The sequence below is a fragment of the Anomaloglossus baeobatrachus genome, chromosome 9 (assembly GCF_048569485.1).
Source record: "Anomaloglossus baeobatrachus isolate aAnoBae1 chromosome 9, aAnoBae1.hap1, whole genome shotgun sequence".
NCBI classification, from domain to species: domain Eukaryota; kingdom Metazoa; phylum Chordata; class Amphibia; order Anura; family Aromobatidae; genus Anomaloglossus; species Anomaloglossus baeobatrachus.
Window position 1 is genome coordinate 214,939,963 of NC_134361.1, and position 27,011 is coordinate 214,966,973.

At 52.6% G+C, this 27,011-nt stretch overlaps 1 protein-coding gene across 1 annotated transcript in view; it reads left to right on the forward strand.

Annotated features, from left to right (window-relative positions):
- Positions 1–24,401, forward strand: part of CCDC180 (coiled-coil domain containing 180) — an 89,619-nt gene extending 65,218 nt beyond the window's left edge. Inside the window, exons 26-37 of the mRNA XM_075322934.1 lie at positions 9,573–9,760; positions 10,223–10,293; positions 10,949–11,060; positions 12,278–12,352; positions 12,585–12,651; positions 14,175–14,319; positions 14,403–14,563; positions 14,748–14,885; positions 22,086–22,197; positions 22,275–22,380; positions 23,814–23,955; positions 24,098–24,401. Of these exons, the coding sequence (XP_075179049.1) occupies positions 9,573–9,760; positions 10,223–10,293; positions 10,949–11,060; positions 12,278–12,352; positions 12,585–12,651; positions 14,175–14,319; positions 14,403–14,563; positions 14,748–14,885; positions 22,086–22,197; positions 22,275–22,380; positions 23,814–23,955; positions 24,098–24,235 (1,455 nt within the window). The 3' untranslated portion in view covers positions 24,236–24,401. The remainder of the gene's footprint in view (positions 1–9,572; positions 9,761–10,222; positions 10,294–10,948; positions 11,061–12,277; positions 12,353–12,584; positions 12,652–14,174; positions 14,320–14,402; positions 14,564–14,747; positions 14,886–22,085; positions 22,198–22,274; positions 22,381–23,813; positions 23,956–24,097) is intronic.
- The last annotated feature ends 2,610 nt before the right edge of the window (positions 24,402–27,011 follow it).

Below are 27,011 nucleotides of genomic sequence, written 5' to 3' on the forward strand. Positions count from 1 at the left end.
CAGCGGTAGCATCCGCCAATCCGGTGGCAGTCCGCAGGGCCATGTGGCTACGAGAATGGAAGGCAGTCTCTGCTTCCAAGAAGCTCTTGTCCGGTTTGCCATTTTCTGGCGACCGATTGTTTGGCGCACAATTGGATGAATCGATTGAGCATTCCAAAGGAATGGACTCGTGCTTACCCAGCCCATACCAAAGAGACCTTAGCACCCTAGCTAGGTCCCCATCTCATCGTCCAACAGGCCACAGAAGAGCCAGAGAAACTCTTCTGCATGGCGGTCCAGGTCAGGGGAGCGGTCTCCACATGTCCAAGACCGTTGGTTGAGAGACATTCTGTCTCACGGTTACAGGATAGAGCTCAGTTCTCGTCCTCCGACTCGTTTCTTCACAACATCTCCACCCTCCGAGCGAGCTGATGCACGTTTTCAGGCGGTGAACACTCTGAAGGCAGGAGGAGTTGCGTTACCCGTTCCCCTTCAAGAACGTAGTCGCGGTTTTTACTCCAACTTGTTCGTGGGTACCAAGAAAGGACGGATCATTCCGCCCCGTTCTGGACTTCACACTGCTCAACAGACATGTGAGAACCTGACGGTTCCGGATAGAATCTCTCCGCTTTGTCATCGCCTCAATGGCACAAGGAGACTTCCTAGCATCAATCGACATCAGGGATGCTTATCTCCATGTGCCGATTGCACCAGAGCATCAACGTTTCCTGCGTTTCGCCATTGGGGACGAACACCTTCACTTCGGGGCACTGCCTTCGGCATGGAAACAGCCCCACGGGTCTTCACCAAGGTCATGGCAGCAGTGGTGGCGGTCCTACACTCTCAGGGCCACTCGGTGATCACTTACCTAGACGATCTTCTAGTCAAGACACCCTCCTGGGTGGCATGTCAACACAACCTGACCATTGCTCTGGAGACTCTCCAGGGGTTCGGGTGGATCATCAAATTTCTAAGGTCAAAACTGACACCGACCCAATCACTGACTTACCTCAGGATGGAGTTTCATACTCTCTCAGCGATAGTGAAGCTTCCGCTGCATAATCAGCGTTCACTACAGACAGGGGTGCACTCTCTCCTTCGGGCCCAGTCACACCCCTTGAGGCGCCTCATGCTCTTTCTAAGGAAGATGGTGGCAGCAAGGGAGGCAGTTCCCTTGCGCAGTTTCGTCTGCGTCCGCTTCTATCGGACACCACAAATGGGTCGACGTCCCTAGACAAGAACGTCTCTCTTTCTTTCCACTTCCTGGGCGAAGGGAAAATCCTTCCGGCCCCCAGCCGGGGCTGTGGTCACGACGGACGCGAGTCGGTCAGGGTGGGGAGCGGTCTTCCTCCACCACTCGGATCAGAGAGCCTGGACTCCGACAGAGTCCTCCCTTCAGATCAATGTTCTGGAGATAAGGGCAGTGTATCTAGCCCTAAAGGCGTTCCAGCGGTGGCTGGAGGGCAGGCAGATCCGAATTCAGTTGGACATCGCCACGGCGGTTGCGTGCATCAACCACCAGGGCGGCACACGCAGTCGTCAAGCCTTCCGAGAAGTTCGGCGGATTCTGCTGTGGGCGGAAGCCACAGCCTCCACCATCTCCGCAGTTCACATCCCGGGCGTAGAAAACTGGGAAGCAGATTTTCTCAGTCGCCAGGGCATGGACGCAGGGGAATGGTCTCTTCACCTGGACGTGTTTCTAGAGATCTGTTGCCGCTGGGGAACGCCGGACGTCGATCTAATGGCGTCTCGGCACAACAACAAAGTCCCGGCATACATGGCTCGGTCCACGGATCACAGAGCTCTAGCAGCAGACGCGCTACTTCAGGACTGGTCGCAGTTTCGACTGCCTTATGTATTTCCTCCTCTGGCACTACTGCCCAGAGTGTTACGCAAGATCAGGTCAGACTGTCGCCGCGCCATCCTCGTCGCCCAGACTGGCCGAGGTGATCGTGGTACCCGGATCTGTGGCACCTCACGGTGGGTCAACCGTGGAGTGGGCACTCCCAGACCGACCAGACTTGCGGTCTCAAGGGCCATTTTCTTTATCGTTCCTATGGGAGACCCAGACCATGGGTGTATAGCTACTGCCTCCGGAGGACACACAAAGTTACTACACTCAAAACGTGTAGCTCCTCCCTCCTAGCATATACACCCCCTGCTAGCCAGTCCTAGCCAGTTTCATGCTTTGTGTCAGGAGGATCACACACACACATGCATCCTTTTTTGATTTTTCATTTTTTCTAAAGATTTGGAAGAAAAGCGGGTCCACTGGACCCCCGGCATGTCCCTTCACACCCCCCTGGCGGCGGTGCTGTTAAGGTTGATTCAGGGCAAGAGCCCTTCATGCCGCGCTCCTTCACCATCCCTTAGGGGCTCTGGCTTGAAGTTAGAGCCAACACGGTTCTCACTGCTTTGCAGGAGACCGGCCTCCATCCGCAGCCCTTTGGCAGGACCCTGCTGGACGGAGCACTGAACCCCCACCCCACCAGGGACTGGGCCCTGCGTCTCAAAGCTAAGTATAGAGACGTTATTCAGGGGGTCCTTCTGCAATGTGGAAGCTTTTATTGGGGGGACAGTGATTTACTTTGATAATGCTGCTTTTTACAGTGTTTCCGGCCGGTTCCTCGGTTTTTACTGAGTACCGCGCCGATGATGCCTGATTTTCGGCCGCATGCATAACTCTAGGCCCCGGCTTCAGCCGCGGCCTAGTTTCGTTTTGTTCCCCTGCATGTTAGTCATGCAGGGGGACACTGCAGAGCCGCCCGCCGGCCGCTCTGCACAGGGGAGGACACTCTTTTTTCAGGAGGTGATTCCCTCCCCTGTACATGCCTTAGCCCTCCGATTCCCGCTCCTGGGTTAACCCCCGCCCCCCCCTCACTCTGGCGCCATTTTTTCAGCGTTCTTAGTACGCTGGTCGGCGCTGGCTGCTCTGCAGTGCAGAGGGAGTGGATATCTGGCTGGGGGTCCAGGCTTGGAACCCGGGGGGCATTCATTATAACGGCCTGATAAGTCACAACCTCTGGTTGTGCACTTTTATACACTATCAGGGCATTCTGAAGGAGCTAATTCTTTATTATAGAACCTCCTCCTCAGCAGCATGTCTCACACTAGGAGCAAAGCTCCAGGGCTGTACACTACATGTTCTGCTTTGAGCTGATATTGCCTGAACCGGCACGGACCCACACTGTCATGGTCTTATGTGGTGGTGCCTCTGCCTGGGGTCCCCAGGCTGACTCCTGTCTTGGGTATTCTAGACATTCTAGACATAGCCCCCCACCTCTGCAGCATGTCTCACAGAGCGAGGCTGCAGGCTGTTTTTAGTATCCACTGCTGGTAGTCTCGTACGGCTGTACCGAGCTCATAACCACTGTGGCCCCTCAGCTTGGAGGCTCATTCAGGGTCCCTCCAGCTGCTCCGGTCGGTGGCTGACCCCTGGGGGAATCTTTTTTCCAGGGGTCGGCCTGTCCCGGCATCTGCTGAGCATGCAGCCCCCTTCTCACGGCGTTTTCTGCTTGCTCAGCAAAGCTCACAGACCCCGTCCTCCTGACAGGGAGACGCAGGGTCCCCTGTCCTCCCCGTCCCGCAGCTCCGATTATGAGCTGACTCATTGGACGAGGAGGATGTCTCTACCAGGGGCTCGGACGCTACTTTTGATCCGTCCGTAGGTGACGCGGATGCGAATGATTGGATTGCGTCCATTATACTTGTATTGGACCTCCATCCGCCTGTATCAGGGGAGTATTCCCCGCTGGCAGTAAGGCATCAGTATACCTTTAACAAGACGAGGAGTGTGTTCCTTAACCACTCCAGTTTTCAGGCGTCCAAGCCCACGGCCTGTCCTGCAGATCCCACAGCGGGGTTCTGCTGCCTGTCTCCCCCTCCCATCAGAGGTGGTCAAGGAGTGTACTCATTCGCAGGGGTGGCCACTCCGGTGTCTAGACTTTCAGCCCGGATAGTTGTATCAGTGGCTGACGGCACCTCTATAAGGATCCCACGGTACATTAATTTTGTACTGGACCTCAATCCGCCGGAGTTACCTTATCTAGGTGAACACAACGTGTGTTCCTTAACCACTCCAGTTTTCAGGCCCCTGTGACCAGCCCAGGGTCCGCTCTGACAGTCGCTTCCCATGAAGCGTGATTCTGAGGACTGTGTTTCCCCTGTCCACCAATAGTGGTCAAGAAGGGGGCTCATTCACCTCAGGTGGCTCAGTCCGGACTGTTATGTCAGTGGCTGATGGCTCCTCAGAGGAGATGCATTCCCTCACAGGGACTCTATGCCCAAAACGGTTGCCTGAACTTCCAGACTTCAGTCTTTTCATCCTCTGCCTAGGTCTGCCATGCTGGACACCGCACGGCGGTGGTCTTAGCTACTTTTCTCGCTATCAGCAGGCTCCTGTGGCTTCGGAAATGGAGGCAGATGCCTCTATAGAGGTTCCTTGCTGGGCTCCCCTTTGGTTGGACCAGTCTCTTCGGAACCGACTGGATGAAATTTAGGAAGCTCTTGGCGGAGAGAGTTCTCCTTGCTACAACCCTAAACCAGGGAACCTGTCCAGGGCAGGATTCTGTTGAGGTTTCGGTGGTTTCCGTTCCTCCATCTGATCGTCCTCAGCTCGGCCTAGGTTCATAGAACCAATTGGCTTGAAGCTGCGTCTTCAGAAGACCGCAGGAGATGCTGCCACTTAGTCAGCTTCCTCCGAGCTATCTAGCCACGCCAACCTCTTCCTAGTCGGGGGCAGGCTCTCTCCACTTGGCGACGTATGGTTCTAACACGTCTCCGTTCAGTGGGTGCGGGATTATATCTCCCATGGCTACAGGATGGAATTCTGTCCACCCGCCAAACAGATTTTTTCTGTCACCTCCTCCCGGCTCCAAGGCCGCCGCCTTCTCACAGGCCGTGGCATTTCTTGCAGGCCAATGGAGTAATTGTACCGGTTCCCGACTGGGAACGGTTCTGAGATTTTTGATTAAATCTATTTCTAGTCCCCGAAGAGGGCGGTGCCTTCCGACCTGGATCTTTAGCTTTTCAAGCATGGTCAGGTGTGGCGTTTTCACATGGAGTCTCGGTCTTGTTCCGTGTGTTTTTTTCACCGGATCAATCATGAACCCAAGGAGATTCCCTAGCAGCCATCGGCATCAGAGATGCCTTTCTGCAAGGGTCAATCGCAGTTTCACACCAGCGTTGACTGCGTTTTGCCATCAGAGTGGTCCAATTCGTGGCTCTTCCCTTGGGGTTAGCCACGGCCCCTCGAGTATTCTCATTGGGGCTCTTGTGATTAGAGTCCTGCACCCCTAGGGATTCGCAGTGATCGTTTGCCCTAGACGGCCTTCTTCTTAGGCCTTCATCCAGTGCAGACTCTTAGCAGAGTACTTCGCTTACTCTCGCCACTCTAACATATTCGGGTGGCTTGTCATTCTGTTCAAGTCCACTCTGACTTCGAACCAGAAGGTTCTCAAGGACGCAATTCGAGACTGTCGGCTCTTGTCAAGCCGCTCTTAATCGATCAGTAGTCTCTCCGCTGGCGGTCGACGTCGTTCTATCAGACACCAAATAAAGGTGCTGGTCAGACGGTGGCGTCAATGGAAGCGATTCCTTGCCCAGTTTCTCCTGTGCCCTCTAAGACTGGATGTTGTCCGCTGTACACGCGAACTCCCTCCTTCCACGGGGTGGTGGCTTTGCCACTGACCTGGGGCTCGTTTTCAGGGGTGGTTTCGGCCACTCTGTCTCAGGGACGCTCCTTCCTGGCCCCGTCCCAGGTGATCCTCACCAGGGTGCTGGTCTTTCCGCCTTGGGAGCAGTATATCTCCACCGCGGAGCGCAGGGCGCTTGGACTCTGTCCGAATCAGCCCTCTAGATCAATGGGCTGGAAATCAGAGCTGTATTCTAGCTCTCTAAGCCTTCACCATCTGTTGGCGGCTAGGCACATTCGAGTTCAGTCGGATAACGTGACAGCGTTTTCCTACATCAATTTCCAGATCGGGACACTCAGCCGCCTGGCAATCTTAGCGCCTCAACATTCTTCACTGGACAAGGGACTCCTAGTCCACCGTATCCGCAGCCCACATCCTAGATGTCAAAACTGCGGGCAGGTTATTTCAGCTGTCCAACCGTGGTCCACAATCCTCAGGTTTTGCAGTAGACACACTGGTTCATGTTTGATCCCAGCTTCGTCTCTACCTCTTGCCCAGAGCCCTGCACAAGATCAGGGAAGGGGGCCGTCGGGTCATTCTCTTACAGACTGACCCAGGCAGGCTTCGTATCCTGACCTGCTCCTTCTGTCCGTTGGATTGCCATGGCATCTTCCGGACCGTCCAGACCTTTTCTCAGAAGGTCCGTTTTTTCCGTCAGAATTCTGGATTCTCAGATTGACGGCGTAGCTATTGAGTCCTGGATCTTGGCGACTTCTGGTATCCTTCCTGAAGTCATCTCCGCTATGACTCGAGCTCCAAGGTGTCCTTGGACCTTTTTAGCCTTGCCGACCCTCCTGTCCCTTCCACAGTCCGGTCTACAGCTAGGACTATCCCTCATTAAGGGACAGGTCTCCGTTCTGTCGGTATGTGCCAGCGGCGTATCGTCCGGCTGGCTCCGGTGCGCTCCTTTAAGGGCGCGTCTCACATCATTCCGCCCTTCCGGCGGTCTATGGAGCCCTGGGACCTTAATCCGGTCCTCCCGGTTCCCGGAAACCCCCCTTTGCGCCTCTTAGGGAGGTTTCTTTGTTTCATCTTTCACAGAAAGTAGTCTTTCTAGTGGCTATAATTTCCTGCCAGGGAGTTCTGGCTGCACTCTCTCTGAGTCACCCCCTTTTTTTTTTGGTCTTTTGCATCAAGACTAGGTGGTCTCCGTCCGACTCCGGACTTTTTTCCCTAAGGTGGTTACTGCTTCCACCTTATCCGGGGCAATTTTCCTGCCTTCCTTTTGTCCGGCTCCTGTTCATCGCTTTGAGGAAGCGTTGCATATCCTGGATCTGGTGCGGGCGCCCCGGATCTAGGTGTCTCGCACCGCCGTTATTAGGCAGTGCACCTCTCTCTAGTACTGACTGCTAGTCAGCATAGCGGTCTCTCGGCATCTAAGCCGACCCTAGTTCGTTGGCTTAGGTCGGCCATTTCCGAGGCCTACAAGTGTACTCAAGTGCCTTCCCCGCTGGGGATCAGAGCACATTTGATCAGACCTGTCGGTGCCTTTTCGGCTTTCAGGCACCAGGCTACGGCTCAGTAGGTCTGTCAGACGGCAGCTCGAATTAGTCTGCATACTTTTTCGAAGCTCTATCCAAGGCATGCTCTTGCTTTGGCAGACGCGGGCTTCGGCAGACGCATCTTTCAGGCGTCTGTCGCCCATTTGTGAAGTTGGGTTTTCCTGCTTCTCAGTTGTCTGTTTATTCCCACCCATGGACTGCTTTTGGACGTCCCATGGTCTGGGTCTCCCATAGGAACGATAAAGAAAAAGAGAATTTTGTTTACTTACCGTAAATTCTTTTTCTTATAGTTCCGTCATGGGAGACCCAGCACCCTCCCTATTGCCTGTTGGCAGGTTTCTTGTTCCATGTGTCTTCACCGGCTGTTGTTGTAGACAGAGGCTCCGGTTATTCCGGGTTTTACTCTATCTCTACTTGTGGGTGGATGTCCTCCTTCAGCTTTTGCACTAAACTGGCTAGGACTGGCTAGCAGGGGGTGTATATGCTAGGAGGGAGGAGCTACACGTTTTGAGTGTAGTAACTTTGTGTGTCCTCCGGAGGCAGTAGCTATACACCCATGGTCTGGGTCTCCCATGACGGAACTATAAGAAAAAGAATTTACGGTAAGTAAACAAAATTCTCTTTTTTTCTTCTGAATTCTGCGGCCCTAAACCTGACTGTGTGTCCATTGAGTCCTGGCTCCTAGCGTCATCAGGGATATCTCCAGACGTCATTGCCATCATGAGACAGGCCAGGAAACCAACGTCCGCCAAGATCTATCACAGGACTTGGAGGATCTTCTTATCCTGGTGCTCTGACTCAGGGTTTTACTCCCTGGCCGTTTGCCTCGCCCACTTTTCTTCTTTCCTTCAATCTGGAATGGACAAGGGCTTGTCTCTCGGCTCTCTCAAGGGACAAGTATCGGCGCTTTCCGTGTTTTTTCAAAAGCGTCTAGCCAGGCTTCCGCAGGTCCGCACGTTCCTGCAGGGGGTTGGCCACATAGTCCCACCTTACAAGCGTCCGTTAGCACCCTCGGATCTTATCAGGGTGCTGACGACTCTTCAGAAGTCACTTTTCGAGCCGATGCGGGATCTCTCTATCTCGCCTTTCGCAAAAGGTAGCCTTCCTAGTGGCAGTCACATCACTCAAAAGAGTGTCTGAGCTAGCAGCGCTGTCAGGCAAAGCCCCCTTCCTGGTGTCTCACCAGGATAAGGTGGTTCTACGTCCGGTCCCGGACTTTCTCCCTAAGGTATCCCCGTTTCATCTCAATCAGGATATCTTCTTACTCTCTTTGGGTCCGCATCCAGTTCACCAATGTGAAAAGGATTTGCATTTATTAGATCTGGTGAGAGCACTCCAGCTCTACATTTCTCGCACGGCGCCCCTGCGCCGGCCCGATGCGCTCTTGTCTTTATCACGGGCCAGAGTAAGGGATTTCAGGTTTTCAAGTCAACCTTGGCTCGGTGGATCAAGGAACCGATTCTTGAAGCCTACCGTTCTTTTGGGCTTCCGATTCCTGCAGGGCTGAAGGCCCATTCTACCAGAGCCGTCGGTGCTTCCTGGGCATTGCGACACCAGGCTACGGCTCAGCAGGTGTGCCAGGCGGCTACCTGGTCGAGTCTGCACACTTTCACGAAAAACACTATCAGGTGCATGCCGATGATTCGGCAGATGCCAGCCTAGGTAGGCGACTCCTTCAGGCGGCAGTTGCCCACCTGTAAGAGGGGGCCGTTTTCGGCTCTTTTTATTGAGGTATTCTTTTACCCACCCAGGGATTGCTTTTGGACATCCCAATTGTCTGGGTCTCCCAATGGAGCGACAAAGAAGAAGGGAATTTTGTTTACTTACCGTAAATTCCTTTTCTTCTAGCTCCTATTGGGAGACCCAGCACCCGCCCCTGTTCCCTTCGGGCTGTTGTTCTTTTGTGTACACATGTTGTTCATGTTGAATTGTTCTTTTGGGTCATGGTTTCAGTTCTCCGAACATCCTTCGGATTGAATTTACCTTAGACCAATTTATAAGTTTCCTCCTTCCTGCTTTGGCACCAAAACTGATGAGCCCGTGATGCACGGGGGGGTGTATAGGCAGAGGGGAGGGGTTACACTTTTTAAAGTGTAATACTTTGTGTGGCCTCCGGAGGCAGAAGCTATACACCCAATTAAAACTAATTGTCTGGGTCTCCCAATAGGCGCTAGAAGAAAAGGAATTTACGGTAAGTAAACAAAATTCCCTTCATTAGCTTAGTTTTTGCCTTTTAATAGTTACATTTCTATTTGTTTTGTGGTTTGTGTGCAGAATACATTTTTGTTAATACATTCTATTTTGTTAACAGCAGTTATTAACCCGGGCGAAGCCGGGGAGTACAACTAGTATATGTATATAACCGCACTCCTTCCTCCTGGTTTCTACCAACCTGCAGGACCCCAACCCCGTTCTCCAAGAATCTCTCCTGCAAGGTCCTATCGCCACGGCTGCTCGTGCCGACGTCGCATCGAAGCAAGAAGGGAGGGTCACATTTGGGACCCCCGAGAGTCTACTAAATCCGAGCAGGATCGGAAAACTGGCCCTAGACGATGCGGCGGTGGGCGTCATAAAGAACATCATGAAGTGAGTCTGCAGGATGCTGAGTATAGGAGGGGGACATGAGCCCCTTGTCTCGCCCAATTCATCCCGTTCATTGCCACAGAGCCACTCCTCTTTGTGGCAATTGGTGGGTGTCTCGTCAGCCAGAACTCCACAATCAAACCTTCACTGAAATGATGGACACCCTTTAAGGGGTTGTATATGTATCCCCTACTCACAGAACTTTGGGTCCGGCTGCTGAGACCCCTCCGATTCTTAGAACAGGCGATCCCAGACTGTCTTGTGTGAATACAGCAGTGGTGAGCATGTGCCCGTAACAGTGACAAGTCCAGTGGCCGCATTCACCCAGGGGACTTTAGCACCCATTTTCGCGGGATCAGTGGAGGTCCCTGTGCTCGGACCCCCGGCCATCATACATTTTTCATGTGAGTAGGTGGTAGATGATTATGCGACAATCTCTTCAACTGTTTACTTTTTATACAATAGGACACAGAGAATATACGGAGAAGCCGAACAAGAGCAGGACAACGGGAATCCGGGGCAGTCCGGTGCAGCAGGTCGGCCATTCTGCCTATATAAAGCTGTCCCTGTGAAGGGAGGAATTTTGGTTGAAGACTACTAATGGTATCTTCTTACGGGGAATCCAGAGACGGTGCCGTATTAGCTATATATATATATCAGAGCCGATATAAAAGTATCAGACAATGAATACATGAGACATGTTCTCCTTGAGCCAGCATCACCAACTGAACTCGTGTATTCGATAGATCCAATTATACAGTAAGCATGAATAACCTTGAAGCTAAACATAGAGTGCTTCACTCCCCAATTTCTCACAGCACATTGCCTGCCTCCCGTACATTCCTTCTGTGTGAACATTACTGATAATACTTTTGCAGCTTCACATTCTGGCTTCATTATCTTTGGTTAACTCCTTCATGACTATACAACTTTGAATTATACTATGGGTCTATGCGATGGCTACATAGACAGACATATAATTATGCAACTACATCTACATTTTGATCATTTATATACAGAGATATTCTTATTACGTTTGAACAAACCAGCTATAGCTCAGACGACCTCCACATCCCTACATGGCGGTAATATTGCAGGAGAAAAGTGCAATCGCCAAACCTGCCATTTTCTATAGGACGCTGATCTCTGCACAATGTGACGTTTTTCAGTATCAATCATTTGTCATTCCAGGGTCACATCCGCCCGCAACCCCGCACCCCCCATTACGGCCCAGCAGTGGAAGTAAAAAGAAGGGCAGCTCTGGTGACGGGGAAAACGTCCAGGTCAAGTTCTCATCTCCCAGGTATTGTTCGCTAAGTAATGTCCAATCCGTCGGCTTTAAGGTCTTTTCTATTGTTTTTTTTATCGCTGCAATATACCGTATTTTGCGGTTTATAAGACGCACTTGTTTTCCCCCACTGGGGGTAAAATGGGGGTGCGACTTACAAAAAGGATATGGCGTATTGGGGCGGCGGAGGTGAAGCAGGGTCATAGGAGGCAGGGTCACAGGACGGGCTCGGGGGTGTCGTAGCAGGCGCTATTGATCTGTTAGGAGGGTCACAGGAGGCAGGGCAATGCTGAGGAGGGGGTGTTGCAGCTCAGGAGGGTTGGCGATACTGTGGGCTTGCGGGTGTCGCGGTGGGCGCCATTGATGTGCGGGCAGGTTGTGGTGGTGTCACTGCAGTGGAGCGACTCAGGAGCGTCACAGGACGGGGCGTCTCGGCGGCGGGTGCATTTATCTAACTGTGCCTCCATTGAATCTCCCGCGGTTGACGAGATGGACTTCAAAAAAATGGCCGCGGAATCCTATCTGCACACACGCCGCCTCCGCGGCCATTTTCTTGAAGTCCATCTCATCAACTGCGGGAGATTCAATTGTGCCCGCAGTCAGGTCAATGCACCTGCCGCCGAAACACCGCATCCTGTGACCCTCCTGAGTCGCTCCACTGCAGTGACACCACCGCAGCCTGCCCGCACATCAATGGCGCCCACCGCGACACCCGCAAGCCCACAGTATCGCCAACCCTCCTGAGCTGCAACACCCCCTACTAAGCATTGCCACCCCTGCCTCCTGTGACCCTCCTGAGCCGCTCCACTACCACCGCTCCTCCCCCCTCCCCCCTCCCCGGAGAGCTAATATAAGACGCACTAGGATTATAAGACAGACCCTCATTTTAACATTAAAAATATTTTTTTCCTCCTAAATTTGGGGTGCGTCTTGAAAAAGAAAAATTACGGTGCTTCAAAATAAAAAAATAGATTTTGCATATAACCAAGATTAATAAAATGCAAGCATTTTGCGTATGCAGCTCCCATGCAGAATTATGTCTCCAAAGCCTTGTCTGATCCTTCAGTCGCTGGGTCCAGTACAACATGGGCTGCACGGTCAGACTGTATATAGAAAGGGACGGGATATAGAAATGAGGCAAAACCCAGTCATATAAGATCGTGCTTCTGCCTCACAGGAAGATCCGGCCACATTTTGCATCTTCACTTCTTTCTTTTTTTCTGCCCCCGTAGTCTTCGCAAGTTGGTGAAGCCGACGCGGTTTGACAAGAAATACCAGGTTTTTGGAGAAAAGAAAGAGGAATCAGAGTAAGATGAAAGCCTCTTGCTTCTGCGGTGATTTGTGCCTTTGCTTTTTCTTAAGGAAGCGGTTCTGTAAGTTCCTCTATAGCACCGAAATATTCCACAGCAGTGTTCCAGGGTGGTCGTTCGCCTTTGTTACCAATGGGGACCCCAGTCTTTTTATTTCTGGGTGTAGGGGTAGCATTATACTTTGTTGCTTTGAGCGCTATACTGATTATTTCTCTTCTTTTCTTTGCAGTCACTTTAAGGGCATCCTGACTTCTATTCTGTGGGAGAGCAACGATCACCTGCTGTATTTGGCAGAGGTAACATCCGGCGAGTGCACCTACATCATAAATGCCTAATGCAGAATTTAGCTTAACCCCTTCCCAACATGTGAGGTGCATGGATGTCACACATTGGATGTGGCTGTGCGGAGTCCGGTGTACATAGGGCAGCACCGGCCCCTTAGCTCCAATTGCTGCTTTTTAATCAAAAATTGGCTGTTCTAGCGGCCATCATCCCCCAACTATATTTTCATGGGGTGCCTATGGGTTGAATTGGCAGCCAGGGGCCTCTAAAGCCCCCTGCTAAAGCCATGTCCAGGTGCGGAATGATCGTGGTCGCAGGGATCGCATCCAGGCCCGAGGTGTAGGGGGCCCGCCGACCCCAGCCCATGATTCAGCTGGATGTGCATCTGAGGCTGCACATCCAGCTGAAATGAATCCATTCGGTCCCTGTATTGCAATACATACTGGTGGCGCATGGCAATGACGTCATGCATTGCAATAGCACCGACACTGATGAAAGCTGCCGGTCACTGTGCGCTGGCTACACAGGAGGACGCTGCGCAATGTGGGAACCAGGGACGGTGAGTAGAATGTTGTTTTTTGCATTAGACAGAATGGTGACATATTTACCAGAATGGGGACATACATACCAGGAGGGGCCCAGCAGGAGGAGAGTATACACCATGAGGGGGACAGTAGATACCAGGAGGGAGACAGTATGTACCAGGAGGGGGAGAGTATACACCAGGATGGGGAGAGTATGTACCAGGAGGGGGAGAGTATGCACCAGGAGGGGGAGAGTATGCACCAGGAGGGGGAGAGTATGTACCAGGAGGGGGAGAGTATACACCAGGAGGGGGACAGTAGATACCAGGAGGGGGACAGTAGATACCAGGAGGGGGACTACATATACCACAAGGGGCCCAGGATGGGGACATATACAACGGCATAGTGATATATATATACCAGGATGGGTACATTTTTGCCAGGATCGGATAATCTATACACCAGGATGTGGGCTAGAATGGGATATACATAATGTATATATGTGTGTGTGTGTGTGTATGTATGTAATGTGTGTGTGTGTATATATATATATATATATATATATATATAATATATATATATATATATATATATATATATATATATATATATATATATATATATACACACACACATTACATACATACACACACACACACACATATACATTATGTATATCCCATCCTAGCCCACATCCTGGTGTATAGATTATCCGATCCTGGCAAAAATGTACCCATCCTGGTATATATATATATTACTATGGCGTTATATATGTCCCCATCCTGGGCCCCTTGTGGTACATGTAGTCCCCTATATGTGTGTGTGTGTGTATATATATCATAAAGGGGTTAAATAGGTGTATGCACCTATAATTTTTTTTTATCTTGTTCCACAAAAACAAACGGCTTCATTAAAGGTGAAATAACAAATGTCTCAGGTCTCAGACGTAGCCGTTACAGGACACTTTTCATGACAATGTTTCGTCCGTGGCCGACATTAATCTTGTGCTGCAGGAATTCTACAAGAAGAAGGAGCGCCGCCCTGTGGCCCGGCCGGACGTACTGCAGGAGACGTTTGAAGATTGTGCCGACACTTTGGTGTCCAAGCTTCAGTCCTACGAGAAGCAAGCCCTGGAGTATCACAATAACTGTGTGCTGGGTAAACGCCCCGTGGTGCGAGCAGTCGCGGTGTCTGCGGAGGGTGCGGTGACTCATTAGTAATGGCTTCTTCCGTAATTACAGAGCTCCGGGAGCAGCTGGAGCGGCTGGAGCAGAGGATGAGCCACGTGCCGCCTCTGATAATAAGGAGCCTAAGGGAAGAAAACTTCAGCTCCATGCAAATCTCCACCGACGCCTCTCGAACGCTGTTCACCAAAGAGATCAACCAGGATAACCAGACTAAGGTATCTGAACCCTCTGCCCCCGCCGGTCCAAAAGATTGTTTGCTGATCGCTGCGACCCCCCCACAACTGATCGTGTGAATGGAGCTCTACCATCCCTCCACGTATGGAAGCGGTGCTCGGGCACAATGACACTTGGCGGGCGGGGGGGGGGGGATGAGCAATGACAGAATCTGTTGTCTTCAAGGATGACCTGAAGAACCTGCTGAGGCCAAGCCTGGGCCATCCCGATAACTCGCAGACTTTACAGCAGATCTGCCAAGACGAGGAGCGGAGGCAGCGGGAAGAGCGGGCGCGGATCGATACCAATGCCAAGCACTTAAAGGTAGGAGAAGTGTGAATACCGCCGCAAGCAGCGCTGTACCCAAGACAATAGCGGGCTGTCATCTTATATACCGTATTTTCTTTGTCGCTCCATTGGGAGACCCAGACAATTGGGTGTATAGCTTCTGCCTCCGGAGGCCACACAAAGTATTACACTTTAAAAAGTGTAACCCCTCCCCTCTGCCTATACACCCCCCCGTGCATCACGGGCTCCTCAGTTTTATGCTTTGTGTTGAAGGAGGCACACATGCACTCATGCTCCCATTTTTAGTCAGCAGCAGCTGCTGATTATATCGGATGGAAGAAAAGAGGGCCCTAACAGGGCCCCCGGCATGCTCCCTTCTCACCCCACTAAGTCGGCGGTGTTGTTAAGGTTGAGGTACCCATTGCGGGTACACAGGCCGGAGCCACATGCCGTTTTCCTTCCCCATCCCTTAGGGGCTCTGGGAGAAGTGGGATCCTATCCGGTCATCCAGGCACTGGGACCGGGCTCCCTCCGCAGCCCCTGTGGGATTCTGTCGGACAGGAGACTGAGTATCATCAGGGACAGGGCCCTGCATCTACAGGTACTCTGTGTCCCCTTGGGGACGGTGCATGGAACACCTTGACCTCAGACGCTGCAGCGACTGCGCTGTTGGTATGAGACCGGGACTACCGCGCCGACCGCGCCTGCTTGCCGGCCGCGGTTTTTAACTTTAGTCCCCGGCTTTTGCGGCCTAGTGCCTTAAACTCCCGCCCCCGGGCCTGCCAGTCAGGGGGAAGGGCGGGACGGTCGGTCTGACGCCGACAGTGAGGGCTGGAGCACACTTGGCTGTCCTCCGCCCCCCTCACTATTCACTCTGGGGCACCAGATTCCCGCACTTTTGTGGTTACGCCCACGGCTCCCTCCTCCCCTGTGAACGCCGACGGCCATGTTTTAAGCACATTCTGCCGGTGGAGGACTTCTGGCAGCACCTCTGGGAGACCCGAGGCAGGGAATCTGGTGGCCACACACTGCTTGAGCGGTCGGTAAGCCAGGTGGCTTCTTCCCACCGGTGCTGGGCCCCCTAGAGTGCTGAACTGTATATATATATATTATATTGTATACATTTTCTCGGTTCGGCTGTACTGTTAGCTTGTGGCTATATATCCCTCAGTGATCACTCTCCTGGGAGACTACAGCATGTCGTTCACAAGGAGCAAGGGTGCCAAGACACAGGGTTATTTTGCAACCTGTACCTCTTGTGCGGCTATGCTACCTGCAGGTTCCACCTACCCTCACTGTGAGCAATGCTCGGGCCATGTGGCACTCGCTCAGCCGGAGCCTGGGGCACTGGTGGGACCCTCGGCCCAGGTAGAACCGCCGGCTTCCCCTGTCCAGGCGGCAGGGACAGAGTTTGCAGCTTTTGCTGAGAAACTCTCTGAGTCACTTTCACAATCCATGGCTCAGTCTATGGACAAATGGTCTGCTAAGATACTAGAAGCTTTGCAGCCCAGACCGGCCCTTACACAGGCCCCGGGCACTGCGGGATCGCCCCCAGGCCCCTCTCGGTCTGCGACGAAGCGTGCTCCTGGGGTGGCCTCTAGTTATTACGTGGAGGACTCCGGCACGGACCGCAGTCCCAGACCGGCTAAGCGGGCTCGCTTAGAATCTTCCCCGACTTCATCACGCTGTTCGGGGTCTCAGCTTGAGGACTCTCTGGAGGACGAGGCGGACGTCGCAGCCCAGGACTCTGACCCTGACGTTGCTCTCAATCTTGATACACCTGAAGGGGACGCCTTAGTAAATGACCTTATAGCGTCCATCAACCAGGTGCTAGATCTTTCTCCCCCAGCTCTACCTATAGAGGAGTCGGCCGCACAGCAGGAGAAACACCAATTTAGGTTTCCCAAACGTACTCGGAGTTTTTTCTTCGATCACTCGAACTTCAAAGATGCTGTCCAGAAGCACAGGGCTTTCCCGGACAAGCGCTTTACTAAACGCCTTAATGACACACGTTACCCCTTCCCCTCTGACGTAGTTAAGGGTTGGGCTCAATGTCCCAAGGTGGATCCTCCAGTCTCTAGACTGGCGGCTAGATCCGTAGTAGCAGTGGCTGACGGTTCAACGCTCAAGGATGCCACGGACAGGCAGATAGAGCTCCTAATGAAATCCATCTATGAAGCCATAGGCGCTTCCTTTGCCCCAGCCTTTGCAGCAGTGTGGGCACTCCAGGCTATCTCAGCTTGTCTGTCTGAGATTAATGCGGTCACCCGTACCTCTGCTCCGCAAGTAGCGTCTTTAACGTCTCAGGCGTCGGTATTTTCATCCTACGCCATGAATGCTGTCCTGGACTCGGCTAGCCGTACAGCGGTAGCATCCGCCAATTCGGTGGCAGTCCGCAGGGCCATGTGGCTACGCGAATGGAAGGCAGACTCTGCTTCCAAGAAGTTCTTGACCGGTTTGCCCTTTTCTGGCGACCGATTGTTTGGCGAACAATTGGATGAAATTATTAAGCAATCCAAGGGAAAGGACTCGTCCTTACCCCAGCCCAAACCAAAGAGACCTCAGCAACGAAAAATTCAAGCGAGGTTTCGGTCCTTTCGGCCCTCAGCCAGGTCCCAATCCTCATCGTCCAACAGGCCACAGAAGAGCCAGAGAAACTCTTCTGCATGGCGGTCTAAGTCACGTCCTCCAAAGACCGCCGGAGGCACCGTCTCCAAGGCGGCCTCCTCATGACTTTCGGCCTCCCCAAACCGCATCCTCGGTCGGTGGCAGGCTCTCCCGCTTTTGCGACGCCTGGTGGCCACATGTCCAAGACCGATGGGTGAGGGACATTCTGTCTCACGGTTACAGGATAGAGTTCAGCTCTCGTCCTCCGACTCGTTTTTTCAGAACATCTCCGCCCCCCGAGCGAACCGTTGCACTTTTTCAGGCGGTGGACACTCTGAAGACAGAAGGAGTTGTGATCCCCGTTCCCCTTCAGGAACGTGGTCGGGGCTTTTACTCGAACCTGTTCGTGGTACCAAAAAAGGACGGTTCATTCCGTCCCGTTTTGGACCTCAAATTGCTCAACAGACATGTGAGAACCAGGCGGTTTCGCATGGAATCCCTCCGCTCTGTCATCGCTTCGATGTCCCAAGGAGACTTCCTGGCATCAATCGACATCAGGGATGCCTATCTCCACGTACCGATTGCACCAGAGCATCAGCGCTTCCTGCGTTTCGCCATTGGGGACGAACACCTTCAGTTTGTGGCACTGCCTTTCGGCCTGGCGACAGCCCCACGGGTCTTCACCAAGGTCATGGCATCCGTGGTGGCGGTCCTACATTCTCAGGGCCACTCAGTGATCCCTTACTTAGACGATCTCCTAGTCAAGGCACCCTCCCGGGTGGCATGTCAACACAGTCTGACCGTGGCTCTGGAGACGCTCCAGAGGTTCGGGTGGATCATCAATTTCCCAAAGTCAAAATTGACTCCGACCCAATCACTGACTTACCTCGGGATGGAGTTTCATACTCTCTCAGCGATAGTGAAGCTTCCGCTGGACAAACAGCGTTCGCTGCAGGCAGGGGTGCAATCTCTCCTTCGGGCCCAGTCACACCCCTTGAGGCGCCTCATGCACTTCCTGGGGAAGATGGTGGCAGCAATGGAGGCAGTTCCCTTTGCGCAGTTTCATCTGCGTCCACTCCAATGGGACATTCTCAGCAAATGGGACAAGAGGTCGACATCCTTAGACAGGAACGTCTCTCTTTCTCTGGCAGCCAAAACCTCTCTTCAGTGGTGGCTTCTTCCCACTTCCCTGTCGAAGGGAAAATCTTTCCTGCCCCCATCCTGGGCTGTGGTCACGACGGACGCGAGTCTGTCAGGGTGGGGAGCGGTTTTCCTCCACCACAAGGCTCAGGGAACCTGGACTCCGACAGAGTCCTCCCTTCAGATCAATGTTCTGGAGATAAGGGCAGTGTATCTAGCCCTAAAAGCGTTCCATCGGTGGCTGGAGGGCAGGCAGATCCGCATACAGTCGGACAACGCCACGGCGGTCGCGTACATCAACCACCAGGGCGGCACTCGCAGTCGTCAAGCCTTCCAAGAAGTTCGGCGGATTCTGCTGTGGGCGGAGGCCACAGCCTCCACCATCTCCGCGGTTCACATCCCAGGCGTAGAAAACTGGGAAGCAGACTTTCTCAGTCGCCAGTGCATGGACGCAGGGGAATGGTCTCTTCACCCGGACGTGTTTCAAGAGATCTGTTGCCGCTGGGGAACGCCGGACGTCGATCTAATGGCGTCTCGGCACAACAACAAAGTCCCGGCATTCATGGCACGGTCTCAGGATCACAGAGCTCTGGCGGCGGACGCCTTAGTTCAGGATTGGTCGCAGTTTCGACTGCCTTATGTATTCCCTCCTCTGGCAATGCTGCCCAGAGTGTTGCGCAAGATCAGGTCCGACTGCCGCCGCGCCATCCTCGTTGCTCCAGACTGGCCGAGGAGGTCGTGTGACCCGGACTTGTGGCACCTCACGGTGGGTCAACCGTGGGCGCTCCCAGACCGACCAGACTTGCTGTCTCAAGGGCCATTTTTCCATCTGAATTCTGCGGCCCTCAACCTGACTGTGTGGCCATTGAGTCCTGGCTCCTAGCGTCCTCAGGGTTATCTCAAGAGGTCATTGCCACTATGAGACAGGCCAGGAAACCAACGTCAGCCAAGATCTATCACAGGGCTTGGAGGATCTTCTTAGCCTGGTGCTCTGATAAGGGGTTTACCCCCTGGCCGTTTGCCTTACCCACGTTTCTTTCCTTCCTTCAATCTGGAATGGACAAGGGTTTGTCTCTCGGCTCTCTCAAGGGACAAGTCTCGGCGCTTTCCGTGTTTTTTCAAAAGCGTCTAGCCAGGCTTCCGCAATCCGCACGTTCCTGCAGGGAGCTTGTCACATAGTTCCACCTTACAAGCGTCCACTGGAACCCTGGGATCTCAACAGGGTTCTACGGGCTCTTCAGAAACCACCTTTCGAGCCGCTGAAGGATGTCTCTCTATCACGTCTTTCGCAGAAGGTGGCATTTCTAGTGGCAGTCACATCACTCCGTAGAGTGTCTGAGCTTGCAGCGCTGTCATGCAAAGCCCCCTTCCTGGTGTCTCACCAGGATAAGGTGGTTCTGCGTCCGGTCCCGGACTTTCTCCCCAAAGTGGTATCCCCTTTTCATCTCAATCAGGATATTTCCTTACCTTCATTTTGCCCTCATCCAATTCACCAATGTGAAAAGGATTTGCATTTGTTAGATCTAGTGAGAGCACTCCGGATCTACGTGTCTCGCACGACGCCACTGCGCCGTTCTGATGCGCTCTTTGTCCTTGTCGCTGGCCAGCGTAAGGGGTCGCAGGCTTCCAAGTCAACCTTGGCTCGGTGGATCAAGGAACCGATTTTTGAAGCCTACCGTTCTTCTGGGCTTCCGATTCCTTCAGGGCTGAAAGCCCATTCTACCAGAGCCGTGGGTGCGTCCTGGGCATTGCGGCACCAGGCTACGGCTCAGCAGGTGTGTCAGGCAGCTACCTGGTCTAGTCTGCACACTTTCACGAAACACTATCAGGTGCATACCTATGCTTCGGCGGATGCCAGTCTAGGTAGGCGAGTCCTTCAGGCGGCGGTTGCCCACCTGTAGGAGGAGGGCCGTTGTTGGCTCTTTTTCTCAGGGTATTCTTTTACCCACCCAGGGACTGCTTTTGGACGTCCCAATTGTCTGGGTCTCCCAATGGAGCGACAAAGAAGAAGGGAATTTTGTTTACTTACCGTAAATTCCTTTTCTTCTAGCTCCTATTGGGAGACCCAGCACCCGCCCCTGTTCCCTTCGGGCTGTTGTTCTTTTGTGTACACATGTTGTTCATGTTGAATTGTTCTTTTGGTTCATGGTTTTCAGTTCTCCGAACATCCTTCGGATTGAATTTACCTTAGACCAATTTATAAGTATCCTCCTTCCTGCTTTTGCACCAAAACTGAGGAGCCCGTGATGCACGGGGGGGTGTATAGGCAGAGGGGAGGGGTTACACTTTTTAAAGTGTAATACTTTGTGTGGCCTCCGGAGGCAGAAGCTATACACCCAATTGTCTGGGTCTCCCAATAGGAGCTAGAAGAAAAGGAATTTACGGTAAGTAAACAAAATTCCCTTCTTTCGTTTTATAAGACGCACCTAAAATTTAGAGAGAAAAAAAAGTTAAAAAAAAAAAAATTGGGGGTCTGTTTTATAACACGGTGGTGTCTTATCAGGGGGGGGGTCACAGGAGGCAGGGGCGGTGCTGGAGTACGGCGATGCTGCGGACCGTGCAGAGGGGGCCTAGATGCGTGCTGCAGGGCTGTGCTGGGGCAGTGGGCTCTGTGCTGGTGCTCGCTGCAGGCGGTGAGGCATGAGCAATTATGAAGATGTCGGCGGTGCAGGCTTCAAAGAAATGGCGACCAGAGTCGGCGTGTGCGCTGATTGAGATATCGGCTCAATGACAAGCCGAGATCTCATCTGTGCACACGCCACCTCCGGGCGCCATTTTCCTTAAGTCCGTTGCTGGGAGATGTGGACCGGAGGCGGTGCGTGCGCAGATGAGATCTTGAGCCGAGAGCTCCATTTGCGCACACGCCGACTCCGGGCGGCATTATTTGAAGCCCTCATCACTGACATCTTCAGAATGGTCCGTGCCTCATTGCCCGCTGCACAGAGACTCTCACTGCCTGCCGCACAAAGGCTCACTGCCCGCCGCACAGAGACTCTCACTGCCAGGTGCACAGAGGCTCACTGCCCGCCGCACAGAGGCTCTCACTGCCCGCCGCACAGAGGCTCTCACTGCCCTCCGCAGAGTTTCTCACTGCCCACCGCACAGAGACTCTCACTGCCAGGTGCACAGAGGCTCACTGCCCGCCGCACAGAGGCTTTCACTGCCCTCCGCAGAGTTTCTCACTGCCCGCCGCACAGAGACTCTCACTGCCCGCTGCACAGAGGCTCACTGCCCACCGCACAGAGCAGTGCCCGCAGCACAGCATTGCCCCTGCCTCCTGTGACTATTCTCCACCACTCCCTGGTAAGCTAAATTCCGATTTTAAGACGCACCCCTCATTTTCTTCCCAAATTTTTGGAAAGAAAAGTGCATCTTATAATCCAAAAAAATACAGTAATTTTTGTCATTAGAATAGTTCTTGACACTGTAGTCAAAATGCATTAAAAAAAAAACCCTGACCCCCTTCTTTATTGGTGTTGCCTTTCCCAGGAATGTGTTTCGGAGAGTATCCAGCGCTTCGTCACCTCTCTGGCGGCCCTCGCCGAGCGCACGCTGCTGGAATTGGACGAAGCCCTCACTGTGGATGATGTGTTACCGGCCAGTAAGTGGTAGGGAAGCCGGGTTATGGCCATAGACGCCAATCAGGGCATCACTCATAAGTGTGGCTCTAACCTGCAGAGACCAAGATCCCGAAACAGAAGCTTTCCACACTGATCAGACGCAAGCAAGCCGGCCGTCCGCTAGAAGACACGGAGTACCGGCCCCTGATCGAGCGCGGCTCCAGGTAACACTGACCTGCAAGGTGGGGGGAGAAAGCACACACAAAGTGCAGAGGAACGAGGGGTGCGATGCTTTGGCCTCTTAAACTCATAAACACGTAGCGCCTACTCACAGGGTAGGTGATAACTATATGATGGTGGCGGTCGGCTCTGATCACGTGAATAGCGGTTCTTGTGTGAGTGGCGATGTAGTGAGCATGTGCGACCACTGCTCCAATCACTGGGTATAGAAGTGGTGGTCGCACATGCTCACTACCCCTGGATCGCTGATCTATGTACTGTATTTTGCGGATTATAAGATGCACTTTTTCCCCCCAAAACTGGAGGGGAAATGGGGGTGCGTCTTATAATCCGGATATGGCTTACCAGAGCGGCGGTGGTGGAGTGGGGTCATAGGAGGCAGGGTCAGCAATATTGAAGGCTCAGAGGAGTGGGCGTCACTGCAGTGGGTGGATGATCGGCGATACTGCGGGCTCCAGGGTGTCGCGGCTGCGGGCGCCATTGAACCACCGGCAGTTGACGCAATGGCCTTCAAGAAAACGGGCGAGGAGGCCCATCTGCGCACGCGCCGCATTCACGGCTATTTTCTTGCAGTCCATTGCATGAACTGCCAGCGGTGCAATGAAGCCCATAGCCCATCGACAGTATCAATGGCGTCCGCCGCCGCTACACCCCTGAGCCCGCAGTACCTCCGTCCACTGACCTTCTTGAGCTGCGACACCCCCTCCTCCGAGCCTGCAACGTTGCCAACCATCCGTCCACTGAGCTGCGACACCACCTTCTCCGAGCCCACAGCATCACCAACTTCTGTCCACTGACCCTGCTGAGCTGCGACACCACCTCCTCCGAGCCCGCTGCATCACCAACTCTCCGTCCACTGAGCCGCGACACCACCTTCACCGAGCTCGCAGCATCACCAACCCTCTGTCCACTGACCCTCCTGAGCCGCAACACCCCCTCCTCTGAGCCCGCAGCATCACCGACCCTCCATCCACTGACCCTCCTGAGCCGCGACACCACCTTCTCCGAGCCCGTAGCATCACCAACCCTCCGTCCATTGAGCCTCTTGAGCTGCAACACTGCCTCCTCCGAGCCCGCAGCATCACCCTGCTTCCTGTGACCCTCCTGAGCCGCGACACCACCGTCGCTCCCCCCTGGTGAACTAATTTAAAGACACAGTAGGTGTATAACACGGACCCTGATTTTAAAAACAAAAATTATTTTTCCCTATTTTCCTCCTCTAAATTTGGGGTGCGTCTTATAATCCAGTGCGTCTTATAAAACGAAACATACGGTAGTTAAATGTAAGGATAGGTGCAGAGTCTTTTTGTTTAGTGTTTGGAGCAGAAATACAGTGGAAATTCTCCAAATTCTCTTCAAAATCGTGACGGTGTGCACATAAGGTGGTTAGGAAACACCTGAGTTTTCTGTCCCGCAGGGTTTGGCCGGGGATCCCACTCAAGGATTCGGCTCATACGAAGATTAGAGACAACGGGAGCCTGGAAACGGCCTCAGTGACCACCGCCAAGACCACCTTAGGTCACATCTCCACAGTGGAGGCCCGGGACGCTGCTTACAGGGTAAGGCTGCTAATATTGTGATGGAAGAAAGTAAGAGGGGTGGGAAGCGAAGACCCTACCAATATAGTCGCATCACACCTGGTGGAATGTTACAAGTGTTTCAAAGTTGTAAATCTTTAATCCTTCAATTACTGCACTTTAGAAATTTCTAGAAGATGCAGAATTGGCCCTGACCGACATCGAAGAGGAGAGGACGCAGCAGCATCGGGCAGCGCAGCGCTGGGAGCAATGGTGGAGCCAGTCCGTCCTGAAGATAAAAGAGCTGTACTCAGAAAACTGACTGCAGAGTCACACCGGTCACTGCGAAATATAATGTACAGTCAGAGGGGCGGGTGCGAAATATAATGTACAGTCAGAGGGGCGGGTGCAATGGACTCTGAATATAATGATCATTCATCAGAAGCAAATTCTGCCGCTGTGTAACTGCACAATACAAATAAAAATGATTGCAAAGGTGAAAATGCTTCCTCTGTTCCTGCCTGTTTCTTTTCCCTCTGCCTCTGTCCCCCTTGTCTGTCAGTGGCCCCTCTACCTGTCTCTCCTTTAATGCTTCAGTACTCTCTCCTTAACTCTATCCCCTCTGCCCGATTCTGTCCCCTCTGCCTTTCTCTATCCCCCTGTCTGTCCCCTCTGCCTCTATCCCCCCATTTGTCTCTGTCCCCTCTGCCTGGCTCTGACCCCTTTGCCTGTTTCTGCCCTTTTCCAGTCTCTGTCCCCCCAGCCCGTTTCTGTCCCCCTGCCTGGCTCTATCCCCCCTGCATGTCTCTGTTCCCGTCCCCTTTACCTGCCGTGCTCCCCTCTGCCTGTTTTTGTCCCCTTTTGCTGGTCTCTGTCCTCCCAGCCTGTTTCTGTCCCCCTGCCTGTCTCTATCCCCCCTGCAGGTCTCTGTTCCCCCTGCAGGTCTCTGTTCCCGTCCCCTTTACCTGCCATGCTCACCTCTGCCTGTTTTTGTCCTCTTTTGCTGGTGTCTGTCCCTCCAGCCTGTTTCTGTCCCCACTGATGTCTTTGTCCCCCCTGCCTGTCTGTCCCCTCTACATTCCGTGCTCCCATCTGTCTGTCTCTGTCCACCTTGCTATTTTCTATCCCTCCTGCCTGGCTCAGTCCCTTCTGTCTGGCTCTCTCCCATCCACTTGTCTCTTGTCCCCCCTGCCTGGCTCTGTCCCTGTCACTTCTACCTGCCATGCTCCCCTGTGCCTGTTTCTGTCCACCCCTGCCTGTCTCTGCCCCCCTCCCTACCTGTCTCTGCTCCCCCGCCTTTCTCTGTCCTCCCCGCCTTTCTCTGTCCTCCCTGCCTGTCTCTGTCCTCCCCCTGCCAGTCTCTGTCCTCCCCCTGCCAGTCTCTGCCCCCCCCGACCTTTTTCTGTCCCCTCCGTGCCTGTCTCTGTCCCCCTGCCCGCCTGTCTGACCCCCTCTGCCTGTCTCTGTCCCACCCTCCGTGCCTGTCTCTCCCCCCCCCCGTGCCTGTCTCTTCCTGTACCCCCCCTCTCTCTGTCCCCCCTGTCTCGGTCCCCCCCCTGCCTCGGTCCCCCCCCTGCCATGGCCATGGCTTCTCTTCTTTGCCTTTCTTTGGCACCCGCACAGATCTGCTCTGTATTTTCTCATCACTTCATGCTCAGAGCGTTGCTTGTTGTCTCTCCTGCCGCGGGCAGTGGGTTTTCTGCTTCCTGTCCACTCCTGACCACACGCTTCTACCATGAAACGTATCTTACTCTGTTCATCGTGAACATGGAAGGTGTCACCTGCATCGTCCCCGCTGTCCTGCTGCTCCTGTCTGGTGAGTAGTGCTGCACGTGTATGGCGGCACAGAGGTACAGGCCATGTCGCAGTATGACTCTATTTTACGGTTGCAGATTCTTTATCAGGAAGGGGCATTTATATTGTTCGTGACAGGATAAATGGCAGCGTGGGACAATCTGTGCTCCTGGAGACGTCGTATCATCTAACACCCAACATCAGCAACTATAAGATAAGATGGAGAACTGGGGACCAAGCCATCATCTACTACAGCGCGGCCAACTGCTCCATCAGCCCCCGGGGGTCCCCCATATGGGAATACGGAAATCTCATCATCTACCCGAAGTATAAACACCGCGCGGAGTTCACCCCTCTCACTGCATCACTATTACTGCACAACCTGCAAGAGAACGACTCCGGGACATACACCGTACTGCTATCAGCTGACAACACGTGGGAGCGAAACATCAGAGTCATCGTCTATAATAATCTCCATCAAAACGTGTCAGTCAACAGTAAGTGAGACATAATACCGCCCCCCTATGTACAAGAATATAACTACTATAATACTGCCCCTATATACAAGAATATAACTACTATAATACTGCCCCTATGTACAAGAATATAACTACTATAATACTGCCCCTATATACAAGAATATAACTACTATAATACTGCTCCTATATACAAGAATATAACTACTATAATACTGCTCCTATGTACAAGATGTACAAGAATATAACTACTATAATACTGCCCCTATGTACAAGAATATAACTACTATAATACTGCTCCTATGTACAAGAATATAACTACTATAATACTATCCGTATGTACAAGAATATAACTACTATAATACTGCCCCTATGTACAGGAATATAACTACTATAATACTGCCCCCTATGTACAGGAATATAACTACTATAATACTGCTCCCTATGTACAAGAATATATCTACTATAATACTGCCTCTATGTACAAGAATATAACTACTATAATACTGCCCCTATGTACAAGAATATATCTACTATAATACTGCCCCTATGTACAAGAATATAACTACTATAATACTGCCCCTATATACAAGAATATAACTACTATAATACCGCCCCCTATGTACAAGAATATAACTACTATAATACTGCTCCCTATGTACAAGAATATAACTACTATAATACTGCCCCTATGTACAAGAATATAACTACTATAATACTGCCCCTATGTACAAGAATATAACTACCATAATACTGCTCCCTATGTACAAGAATATAACTACTATAATACTGCCCCTATGTACAAGAATATAACTACCATAATACTGC